The 26911-nt window shown below is 42.7% G+C and overlaps 1 protein-coding gene across 1 annotated transcript in view; it reads left to right on the top strand.

Annotated features, from left to right (window-relative positions):
- The window catches only part of LOC122551043 (claudin-10-like), a 72166-nt gene extending 45800 nt beyond the window's left edge, over nt 1-26366 (top strand). The window contains exons 3-5 of the mRNA XM_043692686.2: nt 1912-1993; nt 20289-20396; nt 26231-26366. Coding sequence (XP_043548621.2) covers nt 1912-1993; nt 20289-20396; nt 26231-26366 — 326 coding nt within the window. The remainder of the gene's footprint in view (nt 1-1911; nt 1994-20288; nt 20397-26230) is intronic.
- The last annotated feature ends 545 nt before the right edge of the window (nt 26367-26911 follow it).

Below are 26911 nucleotides of genomic sequence, written 5' to 3'. Positions count from 1 at the left end.
TTAAGAAGGCATACTGTGTTAGGTTTTATTGGTAGAGGGATTGAATTCTGGAGCCGTGATGTCATGCTGCAACTATGCGAAATGCCAGTGCAGCCTCGCTTGGAATATTGTGTACAGTTCTGGTCCCCCCATTACAGGAAGGATGTGGAAGCATTGGAAAACGTGCAGAGTAGATTTTTCAGGATGTTGGCATGGTCTGAAGCAAAGCTCTTATGAGGAAGGCTGAGGGACTTGGGTCTGTCCTCATTGGAAAGAAGATGGCTAAGAGGAAACTTGATAGAGACATACAAAATGATCAGAGGATTAGATAGGGTGCACAGTGAAAGTATTTTTCCGAGGATGATGACGTAAGCTTGTATGATGGGGCATAGCTGCAAATTGAGGGGTGATAGATTTAAGATAGATGTCAGAGGCAGGTTCTTTAATCAGAGCGTGGAATATCCTGCCTGCCAATATAGTTAACTCAGCCACATTAGAGGCATTTAAACAGTCCTTGGATAAGCATATGGATGATGATGAGATAATGGAGGGGGATGGGCTGAGATTAGTTCACAGGTTGGCACAACATCAAGGGCCGAAGAGTCTGTTCTGCACTGTATTGTTCTATGTTCTATGTTCTAAACCTCGATAAGGCCACCCCTTAAATTCCGACACTCCAGTGAAAAAGGTCCTTTTAGACTATCCAGTTTATTTTTATAATTCAGATCCTCCATTCCCAGCAACATCCTGGTAAATCTTTTCTGAACCTTTTCCAGTTTAAAAAGTATCTTTCCTATAGCAGGGTGACCAGAACTGCACACAAGAGAGGTCTCACCAATGTCCTGTACAATCTCAACATGATGTCCCAACTCAAATACTGAAAGGTCTGATCCATTAAGACAAGCATACTAAACACCTTCTTAACTAATCTGTCTACCTGTGACATAAATTTCAAAGAATTATGTACCTGAACCCCTGAGTCTTTCTGTTCTACAACATTACCCAGGGCCCTGATCTTTCTATCTTTATGGATGACTTTGAGTGAGACCACACCTGCAATATTGTTTACAGTTTTGGATTCCATATTTAGGGAAGAATATTATTGCATTGGAGATTTTCAGTGAAGGTTTATAAATTAGCACCTGGGATGATGGGGTTGTCCTATGAAACTGAGTAAACTGGAATTCAGAAAATGAAAGATGTTTTCATTGAAATGTACAAGATTCTGCAGGGTAAACACTGAGATTATTTCTGCTCACTGGGGAATATAGAACACAGGGTCAAGGGTGATCATTTATAACTGAGTTAAAAAATTACACAGATATATATATGAATTATTGAAATTGTCTAATCCTGGGATAGAGTGATTCTTGATCCCTCAGGGAATACAAGGACATGGGGAGTGATTGGGAAAGTTGAGCTGAAGCCCAAGATCAGCCATGATTATATTAAATGGTTGAGTAAGTTTGATGGGTGATGTCATCTACTGTTCTTATTTGTTGTCTTGTATTTTTGTCAAGTTCTCTTTTATATTTTAATGCCATCGTGTTCCCCTCGATAGATGGTTTTACATTGAATCAGATATTCTAACTTATGCAACACATTTAGACTTCACAAGGCTCAATAAAACATTTTCAGTCCGAACGTTTGAGAGCATGTACCATTCTTTGGCCTGTTTATAAGTTCACTGCAAAGAATGCAGTGCTATTTTGGTTTTGCAATTATTGGTAAGTGCAGTGCCAAAGTTTACCTAAGGTCGGTGAGCGCATGTGAGTGTAATAGTGGTCATTCACTGCTGATTGCTATATTTGGGCCAATATTTCATGATTATTAAATCTTCAATTCAGCTTCATTATTTTTTCAGTGGGATACTATTTGACAGTTCTGTAATTAATTATTCTACTTGGACTAATGTAGATCTATTCCCTACAGGATTGACATCCATAATTGCTTTTTCTTGGTATGCAAATCGAATTACTGCAGAATTCTATGATCCCATGATTATAGAACAAAAGTAAGTTTGCATCACAGCCCCAGTTTCATTTTCTATGAAACTGCTACATCTAATGACAGAAAAATGACACAAAGATCACCTCCAAACTCTTTAAGTGCACTCTCAAATGAAACTTTTAGCCACATGGTACAGACTTCAGAACAACATTCTAAAGATCTATTAATTTAAATTATTAGCTTTGAAATTGAATATTTATTTTCATTGTTAAATTGAATAATGGCTGAGACCAACTGTTTCCTTAATTTGATTTATCTAAATTTGCTTTCAATGTTGATATAGATGTGGAATTGATATGAAACAATAGCAAACTTTATGATCTGTAAATGTGGCTTGTATTATTACTATTATTTGTTATTAAGAATGGTTGCTTCATGTCCAGAGGTATTGTTGAATCTTTCATTAATTTGCTGATGGATTTTGAAGATCTGCCACTACCTCCAGTTACTTTGTGATTTGTGATTTACAAAGAACAATATAGCACAGGATCAGGCCCTTCGGCCCTCCAAGCCTGTGCTGACACATTTTGCCCTTCCACACTAAAACAGTCTTTACTTTTAGGACCTAGATTCCTCTTTTTCCTTCCAGTTCATGTGTTCATCCAAATGTTTCTTGAATGCTGCTACTGTCTGCTTCCACCACCTCCTCTGCCAATGCATTCCACACACTCACCACCATTTGAGTGAAAAACATGCCTTGCACATCTCTTTTAAACTGCCTCTCCGCACTTTGAGGACTGACGATTTCTTTTTCTGGGGTGAGGGGAGAGGTTTGGAGAAATTGAGGTGGCCAATGTCACGTCAGCAGTCTGCAATGAAGAGATCTAGGGAGGGTACAAGGCCAGCGGGGAGGGGTGACCAAGTGGAGAAGGAAGTTTGAGGTGGCAGAAGAGTTCCACATCACTACTGCTGACCTGCAGCCAGCCAGCACACCAGCTCTTCCTCCTCACCCATCCATCCCCACAATGCACCCTACGCCTCCCCTTTCACCTCATACCACCCTGCACCCCTTCCCAAACCCCCACACCACTCCCCAGCCCTAACCCCCCATTCTCGTTTCTCTCCCACACCCACTCCCCCCACCTCACCACGTCCACCACCCACCCACCACATGCCATCACCCTTCCCCCTCCTTCAGCCAACTCACGACCTCCACATAACCTCCCACTAAGCCTTGCCACATATTCATTATTCCCCTATCCCTGAACTCTCTGAGGTTGAACAGTCTGTCCTTCGAAAGGAGCTCATATTTGTACTCCTCTGTCCCCATCACAACAACGTCCAGACCCGCCAAGGCATGGAGCTCTTCTTCCACCACCTCTGTCTCCGTGCTTTCTTCTTTGACAAAAACTCCCAGTCACCTGCCAAGGACCCCTTCTCTCACATCCAACCTTCCTCTTCCACTTGGTCACCCCCCACCCACCTTGTATCCGCCCTCGACCTCTTCATTGCACACTGCCAATATGACATCGACCGCTTCAATGTCTCCGCCTCCCTCACTCACTCTAACCTCACGGATCACTCTGCAACAATCCCTGGTTCAGATTAGAGTGGTGCTGGAAAAGCACAGCAGGTCAGGCAGCATCCGAGGAGCAGGAAAATCGATGTTTTGGGCAAAAGCCCTTCATCAGGAATGAAGGCAGGGAGCCTCCAGGGTGGAGAGATAAATGGGAGGGGGTTAGGGCTGGGGAGAAGGTAGCCAAGAGTATAATAGGTGGATGGAGGTGGGGATGAAGGTGATAAGTCAGAGAGGAGGGTGGAGCGGGATAGATGGGAAGGAAGATTGCCAGGTAGGACAGGTCATGAGGATGGTGCTAAGCTGAAAAGTTGGCGAGTCTGTTTCAGGACATGGTCGAAGAGCTTCAGGGCAGAGGAGATGTCCTGGGGGTTGCAGTGAGAGAGAGACTCACTGAGATTATTGTAGAGAGAGGAGGAGAACTTCTTCAAGGTAGGCATCCCTCTCTCTCACTGCAACCCCCAGGTCATCTCCTCTGCTCTGAAGCTCTTCAACCATGTTCTGAAACACACTTCCAGCTCAGCACAATCCTCTTGACCTGTCCTACCTGCCAATCTTCCTTCTCACCTATCCGCTCCACCCTCCTCTCTGACCTATCACCTTCATCCCCACCTCCATCCACCTATTGTACTCCCCAGCCCCACCCCCTCCCATTTATCTCTCCACCCCGGAGGCTCTCTGCCTTCATTCCTGATGAAGGGTTTTTGCCTGAAATGTCAATTTTCTTGTTCCTCGGATGCTGCCTGACCTGCTGTGCTTTTCCAGCGCCAGTCTAATCTAGACTCTGATCTCCAGAATCTGCAGTCCTCACTTTTGCCTAACAATTCCTGGTTCACCATCAAACCCACTGAAAAAGGCAGGGCAATAGTGGTCTGGACAACGGACCTCTATGTCGCAGAGACCAACTCCCTGACACCATGCCTTGCCCACAACCCCAACGCGACCCATCAGGCCAAAATCACTCGCACTGTCCGTGCCCTCATTGCCTCTGGTGATCTTCCCTCCACTGCCTCCAACTTCACTGTCTCCCAGCCCCGTACTGCCTGGCTCTACCTGCTCCTCAAGATCCACAAGCCCAACTACCCCGGCTGACCCATCGTCCCGACATGCTCTGGCCCCACCGAACTCATTTCGTCCCACCTCGCCCTGTGGTTCAGGCATTTCCCACCTACATCCGCGACACCAACCACGCCCTCCATCTCTTCAGTAACTTCCAGTTCCCTGGCCCACAGCACTTTCTCTTCACTATAGACGTGCAGTCCTTATACACGTTCATACCCAACAAGGATTGCCTCCAGGCCTCAACAGACCAATCCAGTCCCCCTCCACTGATACCCTCCTCCACCTCGCCGAACTGGTCCTCACCCTCAACAACTTTTCCTTTAACTCCTCCTATTTCCTCCAAATCAAGGGAGTGGCCATGGGCACCTGGGTGGGCCCCAGCTATGCCTGCCTCTCAGTCAGGCATGTTGAACAGTCCTTCTTCAGAACCTACACAGGCACTGTGCCCTAACTCTTCTGCTGTTTCGTAGATGACTGCATCAGTGCAGCATCCTGCACCCAGGCTGAACTGGAGCAGTTCATTGACTCCACCAACGTACACCCGAGCCTCAAATTTACTTGGTCTATCTCAGACACCTCCCTCCCCTTTCCATTTCCATTTCCATTTCCGGTGACAGTCTTGTTACGACACGGGGTAAAACCTTCTGCTAATTTAAACCAGCAACACAGGAAAGATTCACCCTGTGCTGTAATCTGTTAAAAGTTAAGAGGCAAAGAACTATCTCAAAAGTCACTATTTAAAGTAAAAATTAACAACTTTATTTTTTTAAGTCTAACACAGAATATTAACTAACAATTTACTTCACCTTTCTCTTAAGCCTATCTTTTACCTCCTCCTCTAGTCCGATAAAAAAAATCCCAATTATGACTTACAACAAAAATACCCACGTTTCAAAACCAATCAGCTTTGCCGAGTTTCAACTGTAGGATTTTCTGTCTTCTTTTCTTTCTTTGGAATCCTGCTTCACAGGTCTTTGATGGAGAGAGTTAAAAATCACACAACACCAGGTTATAGTCCAACAGGTTTAATTGGAAGCACACTAGCTTTCGGAGCAACGCTCCATCAGGTGATAATGGAGGGCTCAATCCGAACACAGAATTTATAGCAAGAATTTACAGTGTGATGTAACTAAAATTATACATTGAAAAATTGATTGCCTGTTAAGCCTTTCATCTGTTAGAATACAGTGATAGTTTCATTTCTTTCATGTGTAAATCACAAAACCTTTTTTAAAAAAAGTTGCATTCTCGGGTTAGCTGTTAACAATGGTGATAGCTAGACAATATGTTGAAGGTGTTAGCCCCCTGTGTTCTCTGTCTATGTCATGATGTTTAGATTATTCTAATCTAAAAATTGAGATAACGGAGTTTTACATAAATTCATGCAGTTTTTGAGCTCATAGTTCTACATGAATGCATGCAGTTTTTGAGCAAAGTACAATGTAACTCTGCAAGTACAAATTCACCCCACAAAATATATGTGTGCATGTGGGTCTTTGTCTGTCTGTGTGTGTGTGCCTGTCTGGGTTGGGGGTTGTGAGTGTGAGAAAGTGTATGTGTGTGTGTGTAGTGAGTGCAGAGTGTCTTAAGTCTGTGAGGGGGTGCATGTGTGAGTGTGGGAGTGTGTGTTTCTGTAAGGGTGTGTGTGGGTGTCTGTGTGTGCATCTGTGTGTATGTGCGTCCATGTGTATGTGTGTATAGGAGTGCCTGTGTGTGTGTGAGAGTGTGTGTGTGTAGGAGTATCTGTGAGTGTGTATAATGCAATGGTGGTCACCTGTAATGTGACATGAACCAAAGGTCCCGGTTGAGGCCCTCCCTATGGGTACCGAACTTAGCTATCAGCCTCTGCTCGGCCACTTTTCTCTGCTGCCTGTCCCGAAGTCCACCTTGGAGAATGGTCACCCGAAGGTCCAAGGCTGAATGTCCTGGACCACTGAAGTGTTCCCCAACTGGGAGGGAATCCTCCTGTCTGTTGATTGTTGTGCGGTGCCCATTTATCCGTTGTCGTAGCCTTTGCTCGGTTTCCCCAATGTACCATGCCTCCGGGCATCCTTGCCTGCAACGTATAAGATAGACAACATTGGCTGAGTCACATGAGTACCTGCCACGTACAAGGTGGGAGGTGTCCCCACGCGTAATAGTGGTATCTATGTCCACACTCTGACACGTCTTGCAGCGTTTACCGTGACAGGGTTGTATGGAGTTGTCCTGAGAGCCGGGCAGCTTGCTACGAACAACGATCTGTTTGAGGTTTGGTGGTTGTTTAAAGGCAAGTAGTGGAGGTGTGGGGAAGGTCTTGGTGAGGTGCTCATCCTCATTGATAATGTGTTGCAGGTCTTGAAGAACATGGCATAATTTTTCAGCTCCTGGGAAATACTGAACAATGAAGGGTACCCTGTCAGTTGCAGCACGTGTCTGTCTCTCACGTGATGGACACCTGGAAGTACTCAAGGATGCCCTCACAAAAACGGGGTACGATGCTCAACTCATCGACTGCCAGTTCCGACATGCCACAGCAAGGAACCGTAATGACCTCCTCAGGAGACAGACACGTGCTGCAACTGACAGGGTACCCTTCGTTGTTCAGTATTTCCCAGGAGCTGAAAAAGTACGCCATGTTCTTCGAGACCTGCAACACATTATCAATGAGGATGAGCACCTTACCAAGGCTTTCCCCACACCTCCACTACTTGCCTTTAAACAACCGCCAAACCTCAAACAGATCGTTGTTCATAGCAAGCTGCCCGGCTCTCAGGACAACTCCATACAACCCTGTCACGGTAAACGCTGCAAGACGTGTCAGAGTGTGGACATAGATACCACTATTACGCGTGGGGACACCTCCCACCTTGTACGTGGCAGGTACTCATGTGACTCAGCCAATGTTGTCTATCTTACACGTTGCAGGCAAGGATGCCCGGAGGCATGGCACATTGGGGAATCCGAGCAAAGGCTACGACAACGGATGAATGGGCACCGCACAACAATCAACAGACAGGAGGGTTCCCTCCCAGTTTGGGAACACTACAGTGGTCCAGGACATTCAGCCTTGGACCTTCGGGTGACCATTCTCCAAGGTAGACTTCGGGACAGGCAGCAGAGAAAAGTGGCCGAGCAGAGACTGATAGCTAAGTTCGGTACCCATAGGGAGGGCCTCAACTGGGACCTTGGGTTCATGTCACATTACAGGTGACCACCATTGCACTATACACACTCTCACACACACACAGGCACTCCTATACACACATATTCTCACACACACACAGGCACTCCTATACACACATACACACAGACGCACACACAGACGCGCACACAGACACCCACACACACCCTTACAGACACACACACTCCCACACTCACACATGCACCCCCTCACAGACTTAAGACACTCTGCACTCACTACACACACACATACACTTTCTCACACTCACAACCCCCAACCCAGACAGGCACACACACACAGACAGACAAAGACCCACATGCACACATATATTTTGTGGGGTGAATTTATACTTGCAGGATTACATTGTACTTTGCTCAAAAACTGCATGCATTCATGTAGAACTATGAGCTCAAAAACTGCATGAATTTATGTAAAACTCCGTTATCTCACTTTTTAGATTAGAATCAATCTAAACGTCATGGCACAGACAGAGAACCGAGGGGGCCAACACCTTCAACATATTGTCTAGCTATCACCATTGTTAACAGCTAACCCGAGAATGCAACATTTTAAAAAAAAGTTTTGTGATCTACACATGAAAGAAGTGAAACTATCACTGTAATCTAACAGATGAGAAGCTTAACAGGCAATCAATTTTTCAATGTATAATTTCAGTTAAATCACACTATAAAGTTTTGCTATAAATTCTGTGTTAGGATTGAGCCCTCCATTATCACCTGATGGAGCGTTGCTCCGAAAGCTAGTGTGCTTCCAATTAAACCTGTTGGACTATAACCTGGTGTTGTGTGATTTTTAACTTTGTATACCCCAACACCGGCATCTCCAAATCATGACTTGATAGAGAGAGGTATCTTTTAGAGAGCAGTTCTGCTGGCAGTCTGTACTAGTTGGTGGCTTGCTGCTGTTTGCCACTCTGGCGAACTGTTCAAAATGTCTGATATTTACACCCTGAAACATCAGATCATTTCATTGGTTTTAATATCTTTTCCAATAATTTCTCTAACACTGACATAAGTCTCACAGGCCTGTAATTTCCTGGATTATCCCTGCTACCCTTCTTAAATAATGGGACAACATTGGTTATTCTCCAGTTCTCTAGGACCTCACCTTTGTGGGCGGCACGGTGGCACAGTGGTTAGCACTGCTGCCTCACAGTGCCAGAGACCCGCGTTCAATTCCCGTCTCAGGCGACTGACTGTGTGGAGTTTGCACGTTCTCCCCGTGTCTGTGTGGGTTTCCTCCGGGTGCTCCGGTTTCCTCCCACAATCCAAAGATGTGCAGGTCAGGTGAATTGGCCATGCTAAATTGCCCGTAGTGTTAGGTAAGGGGTACATGTAGGGGTATGGGTGGGTTGCGCTTCGGCGGGGCGGTGTGGACTTGTTGGGCCGAAGGGCCTGTTTCCACACTGTAAGCAATCTAATCTAATCTAACCTATGGCCAAAAAAGATACAAATATGTCTGTCAATGCTGCAGCAATTTGTTCTCTTGCATCCCTCAATATTCTGGGATAGCTCTCATCAGGACCCGAGGACTTATCTGCCTTAATACTTTTTAAGATGCTCAACACGTCTTCCTATTTAATAACAAACTGGCTTAGAAATTCCCTTGGCAGGTAACTCCCTTCCCCGCGATCATCCTATACCAATTCCTGAAGTAAATAGAGGAAAGGGGGCGAGGCAGGGGGAGGAGGTGATGATAGGTAGATGCAGGTAGGCAGTTCTTTTGATTGGTCAATGGGAAGGGTGGAGCGGATAGTTTAGTAGGAAGATGAACAGGTAAGGTCAGGTCATGGAGGCTAGGAGGAGGGGGAGAGCTGGACATGGTCCATGGAGCATCTGCACTCTGCATGCATCAACCAAATCGACTTTCTAATCGCTATCCATTTTAATTCCCCCTCCCACACCCCTAGCGACATGTCCATCCTTAGCCTCCTCCACTGTCAGAGTGAGGTCAAACATAAACTGAAGGAACAATACCTGATATTTTGCCTAAGGAGCTGAAAGCCCAATGACCTCAAAATTGACCACCAGTTTCAAAATCCCTCCACTCCGGAGTAGACATGGTCAACATTAATTTAGAAAGGGAAATTATGTTTGACAAAACTGTTGGAGTAATTTGAGGATGCCGTTTGTAGAATCGATAAGGGTGGACCTGTGAATATAACGTATTTCAAGGTTTTCAGAATTTTTTAGTTGTAGCTCCACAAAAGAGGTTAATACAAATAAATGCAAGCACATGGAATTGGGGTAATATGCTGGAATGGATTGAGAATTGGTGAACAGATAAGAAACAGAGAGTTGAAATAAATGTATCAGTTTTGAAGTGGAATTTAGTGATTAGTGGCATACCACAGGGTTCCGTGCTTGGCCCCAGACATTCAGAATATATATTAACAATTTGGAAGAAGGAATCAAATGTAATATTTTCAAAGTTGAGATAACTAGAGTCATAGAGATGTACAGCATGGAAACAGACCCTTCGGTCCAATCTGTCCATGCCGACCAGATATCCCAACCCAATCTAGTCCCACTTGCCAGCACTCGGCCCATATCCCTCCAAGCCCTTCCTATTCATATACCCATCTAAATGCCTCTTAAATGTTGCAATTGTACCAGCCTCCACCACATCCTCTGGCAACTCTTTCCATACACATAGCACCCTCTGCATGAAAAAGTTGCCCCTTAGGTCTCTTTTATATCTTTCCCCTCTCACCCTAAACCTATGCCCTCTAGTTCTGGACTCCCCGACCCCAGGGAAAGGACTTTGTCTATTTACCCTATCCGTGCCCCTCATAATTTTGTAAACCTCTATAAGGTCACCCCTCAGCCTCCGACGCTCCAGGGAAAACAGACCTAGCCTGTTCAGTTTCTCCCTGTAGCTCAAATCCTCCAACCCTGGCAATATCCTTGTAAATCTTTTCTGAACCCTTTCAAGTTTCACAACATCTTTCCGATAGGAAAGAGACCAGAATTGCATGCAATATTCCAACAGTGGCCTAACCAATGTCCTGTACAGCCGCAACATGACCTCCCAACTCCTGTACTCAATACTCTGACCAATAAAGGAAAGCATAACAAACACCTTCTTCACTATCCTATCTACCTGCGACTCCACTTCCAAGGAGCTATGAACCTGCACTCCAAGGTCTCTTTGTTCAGCAACACTCCCTAGGACCTTACCATTAAGTGTATAAGTCCTGCTAAGATTTGCTTTCCCAAAATGCAGCACCTCGCATTTATCTGAATTAAACTCTATCTGCCACTTCTCAGCCCATTGGTCCATCTGGTTCAGGTCCTGTTGTAATCTGAGGTAACCCTCTTCGCTGTCTACTACACCTCCAATTTTGGTGTCATCTGCAAACTTACTAACTGTACCTCTTATGCTCGCATCCAAATCATTTATGAAAATGACAAAAAGTAGAGGACCTTGTGGCACTCCACTGGTCACAGGCCTCCAGTCTGAAAAACAACTCTCCACCACCCACCCTCTGTCTTCTACCTTTAAGCCAGTTCTGTATCCAAATGGCTAGTTCTCCCTGTATCCACGAGATCTAACCTTGCTAATCAGTCTCCCATGGGGAACCTTGTCGAACGCCTTACTGAAGTCCATATAGATCACATCTACTGCTCTGGCCTCATCAATCTTCTTTGTTACTTCTTCAAAAAACTCAATCAAGTTTGTGAGACATGATTTCCCACGCACAAAGCCATGTTGACTATCCCGAATCAGTCCTTGCCTTTCCAAATACATGTACATCCTGTTCCTCAGGATTCCCTCCAACTTGCCCACCACTGAGGTCAGGCTTACCGGTCTATAGTTCCTTGGCTTGTCTTTACTGCCCTTCTTAAACAGTGGCATCACATTTGCCAACCTCCAGTCTTCCGGCATCTCACCTGTGACTATTGATGATACAAGAGGCCCAGCAATCACTTCTCTAGCTTCCCACAGAGTTCACGGGTACACTTGATCAGGTCCTGGGGATTTATCCACCTTTAATTGTTTCAAGACATGTAGCACTTCCTCCTCTGTAATCTGGACACTTTGCAAGATGTCACCATCTATTTCCCTACAGTCTATATCTTCCATATCCTTTTCCACAATTAAAACTGATGCAAAATATTCATTTAGTATCTCCCCCATTTTCTGTGGCTCCACACAAAGGCTGCCTTGCTGATCTTTGAGGGGCCCTATTCTCTCCCTAGTTACCCTTTTGTCCTTAATATATTTGTAAAAACCCTTTGGATTCAGTTTAATTCAATTTGCCAAAGCTATCTCATGTCACCGTTTTGCCCTCCTAATTTCCCTCTTAAGTATCCTCCTCCTTCCTTTATATTCTTCTAAGGATTCCCTCGATCTATCCTGTCTATACCTGACATATGCTTCCTTCTTTTTCTTAACCAAACTCTCAATTTCTTTAGTCATCCAGCATTCCCTATACCTACCAGCCTTCCCTTTTACCCTAGGAGAAAGTGAGGACTGCAGATGCTGGAGATCAGCGCTGAACATGTGTTGCTGGAAAAGCGCAGCAGGTCAGGCCAATACCGTCAAAATTGGACTTTCTCTAATTTAGAACTTCAACTTTTAGATCTGGTCTATCCTTTTCCATCACTATTTTAAAATGAAAGAAATATGGTCACTGGCCCCAAAGTGCTCCCCCACTGACACCTCAGTCACCTGCCCTGCCTTATTTCCCAAGAGTAGGTCAAGTTTTGCATCTGCTCTAGTAGCTACATCCACATACTGAATCAGAAAATTGTCTTGTTCACACTTAAGAAATTCCTCTCCATCTAAACCTTTAACACTATGGCAGTCCCAGTCAATGTTTGGAAAGTTAAAATTCCCTACCATAACTACCATATTATTCTTACAGATAACTGAGATCTCCTTACAAGCTTGTTTCTCAATTTCCCTTTGACTATTGAGGGGTCTATAATACAATCCCATTAAGGTGATCATCCCTTTCTTATTTCTCAGTTCCACCCAAATAACTTCCCTGGATGTATTTCCGGGAATATCCTCCCTCAGCACAGCTGTAATGCTATCCCTTATCAAAAATGCCACTCCCCCTCCTCTCTTGCCTCCCTTTCTATCCTTCCTGTAGCATTTGTATCCTGGAACATTAAGCTGCCAGTCCTGCCCATCCCTGAACCATGTTTCCATAATTGCTATGATATCCCAGTCCCATGTTCCTAACCATGCCCTCAATTCATCTGCTTTCCCTGTTAGGGCCCTTGCATTGAAATAAATGCAGTTTAATTTATTAGTCCTACCTTGTCCCTGCCTGCCCTGACTGTTTGACTCACTGCTGTTCTCAGCTGTACTATCTCAGATTGATCTCTTTCCTCACTATCTCTCTGGCATTTATAGTGGTTTGTCTCTGCCGCTTCTGGTTGTCAGTTCCAGCTGTCCGCTGCAGTGGCCGGTATATTGGGTCCAGGTCGATGTGTTTGTTGATAGAATCTGTGGATGAGTACCATGCCTCTAGGAATTCCCTGGCTGTTCTCTGTTTGGCTTGTCCTATAATAGTAGTGTTGTCCCAGTCGAACTCATGTTGCCTGTCATCTGCGTGTGTGGCGACTAAGGATAGCTGGTCGTGTCATTTCGTGGTTAGTTGGTGTTCATGGATACGGATTGTTAGCTGTCTTCCTGTTTGTCCTATGTAGTGTTTTGTGCAGTTTTGCATGGGATTTTGTAAACTACGTTGGTTTTGCACATGCTGGGTATCGGGTCCTTTGCCAGAGGGAACAACACAGAAGCGCTTCACAGGAGGCTCCCAAGCACTGAGGATGTCACCTAGACAGGGGACGAAATGTCTGCAACACAAATTCCCAGCTCAGCGAACAGAACCACAACAACGAGCACCCGAGCTACAAATCTCCTCACAAACCTTCTGCCTAAGTCTCTGTAATCTCCCTTCAGAATCTCAATCTTTTCCCTTCCTATGTCTAGTTGAGAATGTGAGTAGTGAGGAGGATGTAAAGAGGCTTCAAATGATTAAAACAAGTTGGGTGAATGGGCAAGTGCATGGCACATGCATAATAACTTGGATAAATGTGAAGTTGTCCACTTCGGTAAGTAAATAAGAATGACAGCATATTATTTAAATAATGATAGATTGTGAAAGGTTGATGTACAAAGGGATCTGTTGTCATTGTAGTACAGTTACTGAAAGCAAGATGCCAGTGCTGCAAGCAGTTAGGAAGACAAATAGTCTTCATTGCAAGAGGATTTGGGGACAGGAGCGAGGGAAGGCTCACTGCAGCTGAACAGGGTCTTGGTGACACCACTCCTGCAGGATTGTGTGTAGTTTCTATCTCCTTACCTAAAAAAAATATACTTACCATAAAGGGAATGGAGTGAAAGTTCACCAGGCTAATCCTTGGTCAGAGCTTGTTTGTGACCTTGCCCTTTGGCAAGCTGGATCCTGCCCCGCCATTTCCCCTGGTGGCTCCAGGATCTCACCAATGCACCCTTTTATCTGTCCTTTAAAACACGCATAGGGTGGAGGAAACAGGAATCACCACTATCAGACAGAGAACTGGCAGGACCCTAATGTTGCCTTTTTTCATGAAAGACCTGTTGAAACCCCAGACAAGACTACAAATAATAATACAGCCCAGATAAGAGACCAGTCCCTTTTTTATTTAAAATGACAAGGTTTGAGATCCCAAATACTTACAAAGAGAATAAAGCCGCAAGATTTCGCAATTTTGAACAAACAAAATAAACCTCACTAAACAAATTTAAAATAGTAAAACAACTTGCAATGCAATAGCGCCTCAACATATAAACGACCCCGTTCACGAGCAAATCGGTTTACGAACAGGATTGTACATAAAATTTTGCTTCAACGTACATACGAAATTCAAGGTACGAACATAAAAAGCCCGTGTGCGACCACGTGGTTTCATTGTTCTGCTTTGCTACATGCTTGTTGAACGCAAAAGCTCTCGTTCGTCTTTGGCGCGTGCGATGTGAATAGCATTCGTTGCTACGTCCAAGCATTCTTACGCTATCCGAACAATGGGAAAAATTGATTCAGTTCGCGAACTTTTCGGTTCGCGAAACGGGTCCCGGAATGGATTAAGTTCGTAAGTCGAGGCGCTACTGTATCTATACAATTTTTATTTTAACATCCAGAATTATTAGATCATTAAAGATTGACAGACAAATTGTGGTCAAAACACTACAGAGTAAATCGCATACCAGATGTTGTAAAGACAATTCCCATGGATTTTTCATCAAACCACCCAATTGTTAATGACTTTGTTGTACACTAAATCTTATTAAAACTTTGCCTCTTTCACAAGGAATATAAAAGTTTCACCTTTGAAGATCTAGCCTTGAATCTGCTCAAAGTAATTCCAACTCAGACTGCTTTAATCATTTCCCATGTTCTGGTAGTTCAATTTCTTCTTCTGAGAGCATGTTCTCCAGGACTTTTGAGGATACTTGTGAGTGTCTATTACAGGCAGAATTTTGACTAAGTCAACCATGTCCCTGGATTTCTCTGAGCTCAATTTTGTCTCAGCCACAACAAGCAAATACTACTTCAGGGCTTCTTTCACCACTACTATTAACCATGATCCATCCTTTCTATCTTTCTCTCACTAATTCTGTAACTGAGCTGATTACTGACCCAAGCCTTCCTGAAGCCCTAAAGCACAGCAGCACAAACCCTTAATGACACAGCAGCACAGAGCTACTAAACAGGTCCCCATAGGTTCCCAGAGCCTCTGCACTTAGCTCCATGAAGCTGCCTCTCCTGCTGTTGACCAACTCTGACTAAAACTGGCAAATTCCTGAACTGCTGTTCACTGACTTTTGAACTGATTTGATTAACTTACGGAAAATCTCACACCTTCTGCCCTTATATGCAGGCTGGATCAAATGTGACCAGCATTAGAACATCTTGTGCCTTAAATGTTGCAATCTCCAGTAAGTTAACTCTACTCAGCTACCAGTTTCAAACACACAAAATAAAAACTGATTTTATCATAGACCAACTGTATTCTTGTCCACTCAGATAATTAATAAAGCAGTGGTGAGCCTTCCCTTGGGATAATGGATCCCAAAGGCAGAGGTCACACCTATTGAGAGCTGCCAGTAAATCAAAGCCTGTTAGTTCCTCTGTACTCAGCAGCATCGCTGTAGAAGCAATGGATATTGTAGATAACAATCTATTTGAATCATCCGATCAAGGAGGAACTCGGTAACTATTTGCTAATGATAGAGTTAGTGACATGGGGAAGAGTGGTGAGGGGTGACTCCTGTAAAGAGCAGGGGCTGGCTTTCAGTGGCCTCGTCCACTTCCAGTGCTGGGTCTATTGATTAGATACTGCTTGCCTTTGAATGAGGGACTCAACCCCAAGGGTTCACAGTGAAACATACCAGAGTTTGCTTGTCATGGTTTCCATATGCCAAGTTCTGTGCCCACTGCTAGTTTGATACAAGTGACAGTTGAATGAGACATTTAAGCAGGTACTGATTTGTGATTTAAGGGCCTCTCTTGGTGTATGAAGGCTGTCCTGAGCCTCCTTGTCACAGACAGAACCAGGGCAGAGATGGGAATTTGGAAAGGTCTCCCCCCTCTTCCACCCCCTACTCCTTCCCCATCCACCCTTCCCCTGCAACACCGTCTGATAAAACATGTCCCACCACCAAACTCAGTGCATGGGAAGGCACAAGATTATGCCCAGTATCTTAGCCATTCACTGTTTGTGTAAGGTTAAGAGGCAGTGCTCCATCATTGCTGGAAAAGCACAGCAGGTCAGGCAGCATCCGAGAAGCAGGAGAATCGACGTTTTAGACATAAGCCCTTCATCAGGTTCCTAAAGCATGTGAATATCTGAAAGGAGGAAGGTACATAAGTAACATTGTGTGAGAGAGGTGGTGTAAAGCTTGATGAGAGAGTTTGCACTTTCCAGTTGGAAGCAATTATAGGACGAAGGGGAGGTGAGACATGGGAAGGAAGAGTATAAGGATGAAAAGTAGGTATAAGGAAGAAATTGTCTTCATTGATTTTAACATCGCTGCTGGCCATGGTCTCAGAACCAGCCATTTTAGTGATGCCTTCTCCATTGCAGTAAGCATATTCAGCTGTATCAGGTAGTAACTATGTGACCTTGAACTGCATGACAGTCAGTGAATGGGTGCAATCTGTTTGGTAATATGGCTGATGTGGAGTTGAATTAGCAAGCTGAGGGATATAGTTCTGAGTCTTACAACAGTGACAGACATGTGATTGGCAGATGACATGAGGAATGAGAATTGTGTCATGTTAGAGAGTTGGTAGATGATATCAAGGGGAGTGGGAGTGGTGAAAGCAGCCCATGTGGGAATTCTGCAACCTTCAGGATTCAGCATTGAGTTCAATCATTTCAGTGCCTGAACACCTCCGTCTATGTCTTTTTCCCACCCAGGGCTCCATCTCCAACTATTGTCTACTCTTTTACCACCTCCCTCTCCCGACCAAATCCCCATCTTCAACATAATGCTACAATTTCCTAGAAACAATCATTCCCAAAGAAGGGTCACTTAACTGAAACATTGACTCTGCTTTCTCACCACAAATGCTTCCAGACATGCTGAGTTTCTCGAGCAATTTCTGTTTTTGTTTTAGATTTCCACATCTGCTGTTCCTTGTCTCTTGTTAAAAGATTGTAACATTGAGCTATTTCTGAACCCAGAAAGCTATAAAGTGCATAATATGAAGGGTGAGGTATTAATCCTCAGGTTTGTTTTCTGCTGGAGTACTGCAATAATAATACCTATACGTGCACTGCAATAAGCTGGAGTCAGAGATATCAGCAGGAGAACAAAGTGGAGCAGGTGACCATGATCTGGGGGTCAGGCTTACAGACTGAGTGAGGGTGTTCCACATTGTGCTTTCACTCTTTGTTCGGTCTCTTCAGACTCGAGGACACCTAGTTGTCAGCAATGACAACATTACATTGAAAGAAGTACATGTAAATCACTACTTCACCTGGGAGCAGTATTTGAACCCTTGGATGAAGGAGACAGTAGGGAAAGAATGAGTGTTAACTTGCCATGCAAGTACAGGGGCTGTATCATTCGGAGAGCACATGGTGTTGAAGGTGATTGTAGCAGGGACCAGGATGTTGTGAAGGAGGGAGTTCCTTCAGAATAATGTAAAGGGTAAGGAAGGTAATCTTCAGAACCTTATGCTCAAAACATCAGCTCTCCTACTGTTCAGATGCTGTCTGACTGGCTGTGTTTTTCCAGCACCACACTTTTCTACTCTGATCTCCAGCATCGGCAGTCCTCACTTTCTCATAGGGATGGTGAGAACAATGGTGAAAAATGGGTGAGAACAGAAGTGTGGGAAATGACACTGAAATGTCAACAATAATTGGAGAAATGCACAGTTCTGAGAAAGAAGACATGTCAGGAGGTGCTAATATGTAACAAGGTTGCAATTGAGGTAGAGAAACTGAAATGGAGTCCTTACAGAGCAGGGTGTAAGGAGATGCAGCTGCAGTAGCTGTAGTCAGTGAATCTATAACAAATATTGCTGATTGTTTATCATTGCAATGAAGACAGAGAAGTTGAGGGTGGGAAAGGGAGAGTCGGAGATGGACCTGTGAAGGTCAAAGAAAAGTAATGAAGTTTTCTGGTTCAGGCCAACTGTAGGATATGATGTGATCACCAATGCACTGGAAAAAGGAAGGGAGCCCAGTAAGATTTAAACAAGAAATGTTCCATGACACCACAACAAAAAGGAAACATGAATATTTGTGGGCACTGACTGCAAAGCTCTTTTTTGGAGATTTCTAGATGAGAGTACAAGATGAGAGTAGATGCACAATGTGAGTAGAAGAATTCAGAAAAGTCAAGGAGGGTGATGGTAGATGGAACCTGTTCAAGAATTCATTCAAGAAAGAAGGGAGAGAACGCAGGCTGTCTGGTGAGGCAGGGGTCAGAAGATCTGGAGGTAAAGATAGAGACATCAAAGGTGAAGAGGAGACAAGTTCCCAAGAAGTGTCTCCTCTTGGGAGATACTGAATTGTTTCAATTAATTCAGTTTTTCTCTCTCTACAGATACTGCCAGTCCTGCTGAGTTTCTCCAGCACTTTCTGTTTTTATTTGTGAAGAGGTGATAGTACCAGGAAATTATGAACTTATCAAGTGACAGAGTACATCAGAAGAGTCACAGGTGGGAAAGGTCTGGAGAAAAGGAAAATAAATGAAGTCAACAAAGTAAAGAAAACTTCATTGCAAGACAGGATCAATCTAAAATGATGGGTCTACCAGGCCAGTCCTATTAGTGGATCTTCAGAAGAGGGTAGAAGTGGGCTGTACAGGTTGGGGATCTATAAGGTGGGAAACTGTGAAGAGTAGATTTCCACTGGTAATGTTTTCAGTCCTTGGAACAAGTATAGCCCCTGTACTTGCATGGTAAGTTAACACTCATTCTTTCCCTACTGTCCCCTTCATCCAAGGGTTCCCAGGTGAAGTAGTGATTTACATGTACTTCTTTCAATGTAATGTTGTCATTGCTGACAACTAGGTGTCCTCTAGTCTGAAGAGACCGAACACAGAGTGGAAGCATAATGTGGAACACCCTCACTCAGTCTGTAAGCCTGACTCCCAGATCCTGGTCACCTGCTCCACTTTGTTCTCCTTGGAACAATGGCTTTATGTCCAGTAATGCACTTATGTTTCAATGGTAGATAGGAGGAAGTCCTAATGAATTGGTTCTGAGTCTCTGTAAGATGGAATGTGAATTTAATATTTCTGTCCTCTGGCTATGCATTTGCAGTCCAATCAAATAACATGCATCCATCCTGTTTCATATTTTAAACAACTGGACCATTGCTCAATTATATCTTTACTCCAATGCAAATAATACCAAATTATTAATTTCACATGGATTTTGAATGCTGGATAGAAAATCTGTGACTATTAAAATATTAGAGACTTAACAGTTGTAGTAATTTTAAGCAACAGTACCTTTCACCATTGCAACCTTTATATGGGTTTAAGTTCCATTTCCATTATATTCTAATGTCTACATGTTATCTTTTATAAGCTAAAAGAATGATTTGTATTTACATCTCTTCTTTCACAATTGCTGGACATCCCAAAGAACTTTACATCCAATTAATTACTTTTTGAAGGACAGTGATTACTGTATTGTATGGAACTTAGCATTCAGCTTGTGGGTTGTAATCTAGCACAAAAGCAATTTGATAATCACCATTTGATTTTATTTTAACATTGGCCTGGATGTCAGGAATAACTTCTCTATTCTTCTGAAAAATACTGTATCAATATGCGAGAGCAGGTCCGTCTCATCCAAAAGTCAGAACTTCCAACATTACTGCACTCCCTGACTACTGCATTCCTTCACTCCTGCACTGGAATGTCAGCATTAATTCTGTTCTCACAGAATACTTGGAGTGTTAGCTCATAACTTTACCTAGTTACCTAGTTAACCTAATCTACTCAAATGATTTTAACACTTGGTCAATCCATCAAGTAGAAACAATTCAAATATTTATCTTATGTCCACAGATATGAATTAGGAGCGGCTTTGTTTATTGGATGGGCTGGATCTTCGCTTTCCATATTGGGAGGTGCAATATTTTGTTTTTCCTTATCAAATGGTAAAGATTCTCCAAGGTAAGATTAAATAGTCTTACTCAGGTACAATGTGGTTTGAAGAAGTGTGTTTAGAATCTTATGTCATGATAACTTTATAAAGCAACTTGGGCACTTATCATGAAAGACCTGCCCCATTATCATATTTTAAAGCTGTTGCACAACTTCGCAAACTTTACTGTATTGTTACCAAAGGTAGACGAAATTCAAATTTTGCCTTAATTGAAATAAACATGTCTAGTTCTAATTAATCACCTTGTGATAAAATTCCAAGTTCATTTGAAATATATTATTGTTAGGAGATCAGTCAGCCATTATACATTCAGCTTGATATTCCCTTCTATTGAATTCATAGAAATGTGAAGAAATAGGAAATAGGGGCAAGAGAAGGTCATTCAATCTTGCTTTGCTATTTAATATGATCATGGATGATTTTTATGTTAATGCTGTATTCCCACTTTCTCCCCATATTCCTTGATGCCTTTAAAACCAAAAAAAACTACCTCACTCTTAAATATATTCAGTGACTTGGTTTCGATAGTCTATGTGCGAGAGGATTCCATAGATTCACCACCCATTGAGTGAAGAAGTATTTTCTCATCTAGGGCAAGTATTTGCCATTGTGGTTGGGGGGAATCTAAGCAGGGTGACAGGGAAAGAGAAACAAGGACAGTAATAAAAGAAAGAAAGTAGAATTCAAGAACAGTAGACTGGGTAATCAAGGCAAGAAGGGCCACAGTTCAAGAAAAAGTTAAGAGGATTAAAAATGGAAAACAGACCAGCCCAAAGGTTTTATACCTTAATGCTCAAAGCATTCATAATAAGGTGGATGAAATTGACAGCGCAAATAGAGGTAAATCAATATGATCTCATAGCCATTACAGAGACATGGTTACAAGGAGATCAGAACTGCGAATTTAATATTCAGAAATATTTGACCTTTAGAAAGACAGAAGGGAAGAAAAGATGTTGGGGTAGCACTCTTAATAAGAGATGAAATGAGAGAGGGAAAATATGAGTAGTACGTAGAGCCTGAAATAGTAGCCACACTCTAGAAGAGGAGGTACATCAGCAAAAAGTGGCAGCATGTAAAAAGAATAGATAATTGAGTCAATCAGGTTGAAAAGGGTAGCTATGATAATGAATTCATCGAGTACATTAGGAATAGTTCCATACAGTGACACTGATGGCGTTAAGTACAATGTGGTATAGTGTATAACTGGTGTCTGATCCACGGCTGCCCATTCTCAACACCAAAGTTGAAATTTATTCCCATATGTCAATGGTATATATAAGCCTTACTTTCTGCTGTCATTTATTCTATTGGCTCAATAAAATTTTGGATTTATCAAGCATTACTAATGTATTGAAACGTGCTTCACAGGTGCAAGCAAGCCACATCAGGGTGTCAAAAGAGGATGCTGATGGGATAATAGATGTTTTGGTATCAACTTTTTAAAATTCCCTAGATTTCAGAAAAGATTCAATCAGTCAAAGTAGCAAATATAATACCTCTGCTCAAGAAGGGAAGGAGACATAAAATCAGAAACTTGAGCAGTTGCTTGACATCTGTTCAGGGGCAGGTGCTTACTCAGAGATTATAGCTGGCCACGTAGGAAATCTTTAGGTAATTGATAAGAGTTGGTATGGTTTTGTCAAAGATAAATCATTTTTAACCAACTTATTCCTTTTTTTTGAAGGAGTAACTTGCTATGCAGATTTTAAAAAATTAATTGGCATGATGTGGGCATCTCTCTGTCTCAGTATTTACTGTATTGCCCATCCATAGTTGCCTAAAGAGGTGGTGGTCAGCTGCCTTCTTGAACCATTGCAGTCCCTGCAGATAAAAGGCAGCTTTAGAGGTGTAATCCTTTGATTTCCAGAAGACATTTGATAAGGTTTCACATCAAACTTTATGATGATGAATTGAAGGTCCATGACAGGCTGACAGAAAACAGAGAATATATATAAATGTGGATTTGTCTGATTGGAAGAACGTGATGAGTGGAGTCCATAAGACCAGAAGAAACCATAAGACATAGGAGCAGAAATTAGACCATTCAGTCCATTGCGTCTCCCCTATCGTAACGTCTGCATGGTCTCACCAATATGCCATGCATTGGGGCATCCTTGCCTGCAGCTTATGAGGTAGACAACATTGGCCAAGTCACAAAAGTATCTGCCATGTACATAGTGAGTGGTGCTCCCATACGTGATGTCACGTCTTGCAGGGGTTGCTATGGCAGGGTTCTGTGGTGTTGTGGTTGATGTTATCCTGAAGGCTGGGTAGTTTGCTGCGCACAATGGTCTGTATAAAGTTTGGTGGTTGTTCCAAGGTGAGAAGTGGAGGTGTGGGGTAATCTTGGCAAGATGTTCATTGTCATCTATGACATATTGAAGGCTGTGAAGAACTTGAGTTAGTCTCTCTACTCTGAGGAAGTACTGGACAATGAAGGATACTCTACTGGTTGAATCCTGTGTCTGTCTTAGATATAGAATCCTGTGTTAACAGGCTTTCGGCCCAACAAGTCCACACCGACCTTCCGAAATGTAACCCACTCAAACCCATTTCCTACCCTATTACTCTACACTTACCCCTGACTAATGCACCTAACCTACACATCCCTGAACACTGTGGGCAATTTAGCATGGCCAGTTCACCTAACCTACACATTTTTGGATAGTGGGAGGAAACCCACGCTATGGGGAGAATGTGTTAACTCTACACAGATAGTCGCCCAAAGTTGGAACCGAACTCAAGTCCCTGGTGCTGTGAGTCAGCAGTGCTAACCACTGAGTCACAGTGCCGTTCTGAGGAGGTTGTTTGTGGTTTTTCACATCGAAACAGGTGATCAATGAGTTCAGCATTGTATCCTGTACTTATGAGGACAGCTTTCAAAATCTTTAGGTATCTGTCACGCACCTCCTCATGTGATGAGATCCTGTGTCTGCAGAGGTCATCTTCATGGGATGGAACTTGGCTAGCTCAGCGATCCTGCATTGTTGTGTATCTTGAAGGTCACTTTGGAGGACACTTACCTGAAAATCGGAGGTTGAATGTCTTTGACTGCTGAAGTGTTCCCTGACTGGGATGGCTTCTTCAGCATGTTTAGGGTAGAAGCTAGAAAATGCAGCGTTGTGAGGTTATTTGTGAACTTGCAGTAGAGTGATGTACTGAGGTGCCTGCCCTTGATGGAGATGCATGCATTCAAGAATGAAATTAATTCTGAAGAGTAGCCCATGGTAAATCTGATAGTGGGATGAAACTTAATGATATCACTATTTAGCCATTTCAGTGATTCTTCGCCATGAGTCCAAAGGAAGAAAATGTTGTTGATGTTTCTGGTGTTGTGTGTTGGTCAGAGATCCTGTGCAGCACCATCTTATTTTTCATTTTTTATCTCTCTGCCTCATTTAATCGGATTATAGGTTATCCCTTCGCTCATTATTCAGCAGTCAATACTTTACTCACACCATCTGACACTCCTGATCACCTAAGGTGACCTATTATTTGGCCTGTCAAACTCCTCTCACACCATTTGCATGATCTTTTGATTTCTCTGCTCATTGATCTGTATGCCAATAAATGCTGTACCTGTGTGCTTCTGTCTCATCTCACCCGATGAAGGGGCAACACTACGAAAGCTTGTGATTTCAAATAAACCTGTTGACTATAAACTAGTGTCGTCTGAATTCTGACACAAAATAGTAGCGTGCAGATTCAGTACATAATCAGGAATACTAAAGGAATGCTTTCCTTTATTAAGAGAGGAATTTAACACAAAAGTAAGGATGTTATGCCTCAGGCATTGGTCAGATTGCATCTTAAATACTGTGTGCAGTTTTGGTCTCCTTATTTAAGGAAGGATGTAAATGAATTGGAGGCAATTCAGTGGTTTACTAGATTAACACTTGGAATGAGTGGGTTGTCTTACAAGGAAGGTTTGGACACACTGGGTTTGTATCCACTGAAGTTAAGAAGAGTTGGGGTGATTTGACTGAAGTATATAAGATCCTGAATGGTCTTGATAAGGTGAACATGGAAGGATGTTTCCTCTTGTGAGTCATAGAGATGTACAGCATGGAAACAGACCCTTCGGTCCAACCCGTCCATGCCGACCAGATATCCCAATCCAATCTAGTCCCACTTGCCAGCACCCGGCCCATATCCCTCCAAACCCTTCCTATTCATATAACCATCCAAATGCCTTTTAAATGTTGCAATTGTACCAGCCTCCACCACTTCCTCTGGCAGCTCATTCCATACTCGTACCAGCCTCTGCATGAAAAAGTTGCCTCTTAGGTCTCTTTTATATCTTTCCCCTCTCACTCTAAACTTATGCCCTCTAGTTGTGGACTCCCCTACTCCATGGAAAAGACTTTGTCTGTTTATCTTATCCATGCCCCTCGTATTTTAGTAAAGCTCTATAAGGTCACCCCTCAGCCTCCGACGCTCCAGGGAAAACAGCCCTAGCCTATTCAACCTCTCCCTTTAGCTCAAATCCTCCAACCCTGGCAACATCCTTGTAAATCATTTCTGAACCCTTTCAAGTTTCACAACATCTTTCCGATAGGAAGGAGACCAGAATTACATGCAATATTCCAACAGTGGCCTAACCAATGTCCTGTACCGCCTCAACATGACCTCCCAACTCGTGTACTCAATACTCTGACCAATAAAGCAAAGCATACCAAATGCCATCTTCACTATCCTATCTACCTGCGACTCCACTTTCAAGAAGCTATGAACCTGCACTCCAAGGTCTTTTTGCTCAGCAATACTCCCTAGGACCTTACCATTAAGTGTATAACTGTATAAAATGTAGCACCTTGCATTTATCTAAATTAAACTCCATCTGCCACTCCTCAGCCCACTGGCCCACCTGATCCCATGTCAGCACCATCAGGGTATCACCATGATCCCATGAAAATATAACTTAAACATTGGTCCTTTACACAAGTAGATTGGGCTAGCTGTCACAAAGATTACCTGAAAGGCATGTAAAATTGCACTGGACAGTAATGCACTTTCTATAAGGGTTCAGAAGCAGGCTTTCCAATGATTAATTTCATGTGGGTGTGACACAGAACTTGGACCTAGAAAATTCCCAAGTCTGAACTTTATTGTATCTGAGTGAGTTGCTGTAACTGTAATGATGATTTTTGTGTTGAGGATAAATAAAACATCATTAGCCTGAGTTTTAACACCATTCTCCTTAGCACCATTCAAGTATTCCTAACATTACTGCGCAGATATATAAAATTAGGAATTGCTTAGCATGTGATACCACCTTGGAAATGAACCTGCCAAAGATAACTTGAATTTCCACATGGTCAATGCCCAGTTGGGTGAAACACAGAAGTGATGTCTAGCATTGTAGCCTTTGTAGGGTTAGAGGAAACAGGAGGAAATAAAGTCCAGAAACACTTACACATTAAAAATGACTGATTTGTCACTTATGGTGCAATAACTTCAGAAAAAGTACTACCTGATTTTTGTTAAAGAATGAGAAGATGTAATTTACTCATAAATTGTCATCATGACTCTGATCTAATCTCTGTGGTAAGAAACTTGTTAGAAAGAATTCTGAGGGATTGAACTTGGAGAGAAGTGGATTAATCTGTGATCCAGTATGGATTTATTAAGGGAAGGTCATGTTTGACAAATTTGAATGATATTGAGTTGCTACTCCTGGAGGTAACCAGGAGTTTTGATAAGGTGTAAGCATTCTACATATAAGAACATGGGCTAAACACAATATTTTAAATAGGATTTTTAGTGGTACATTTAATTCTAGATTTAATATAAAACCAATTGATCTCTGAATCTCTGAATCTATGAATCTTTCTTTCAGAAGGGGCAACAGGTACAATACCACGGCATCTCTTTTTTCCTCTCGAACTATGGCACAGAATGTTGTAGAAGACATGAGATCAGCTCGGAACACATGGATCCCACCAAAGCAATTTGACAAGAATGCATATGTTTAATTAAAACAACCCATAAAGCAAATAAAGATTTGAATACTTAATTAATCATGTCAGTCCATCATAAAAAAAACCCTTAATTTACAAAGATCTGTCAAATTTGCATTTGCTTCTCATAATAATTACTAAAACAACAACTGCAGTCCTTAAAATTGCTGTTTTTATTTCGAGGGTACTTTTTGTCTATGCATAGCTTCGAGGTAAGTTAGGTCAATCTGTAACTATAGATCTCTAAGTAATTGCCTCAATTTCAAGAATATTATGTTTAATGTTAATTTGGCAAAGCATGCAGCATTTAGTAATAAGTCACCATAATCCTACCATTCCATATAGTCATAGCATACTGAGTACTGCACAATGAATGAAAGATGTTCAGTCTTTTGACAAGTTTCAGTTGGTTGCTTAGTTTGAAGAGAAAAAAAATGTATTGCTTCTTGACAATAGCACAGATCTTACAATGGAAACAAATCCACTGTGTCAAGAACTCAACTACATTTAATGAAAAATGTAATTTTTGAGCTTAGTACTATAGCTATCTGTATCTTATT

Source organism: Chiloscyllium plagiosum, unplaced genomic scaffold (genome assembly GCF_037043375.1).
Source record: "Chiloscyllium plagiosum isolate Xiang-an unplaced genomic scaffold, Cpla_swu_hap1 HiC_scaffold_6, whole genome shotgun sequence".
Taxonomy (NCBI): Eukaryota; Metazoa; Chordata; class Chondrichthyes; order Orectolobiformes; family Hemiscylliidae; genus Chiloscyllium; species Chiloscyllium plagiosum.
The sequence above is the reverse complement of the archived record's forward strand: the minus strand, read 5'-3'. Positions and strand labels throughout refer to the sequence as shown.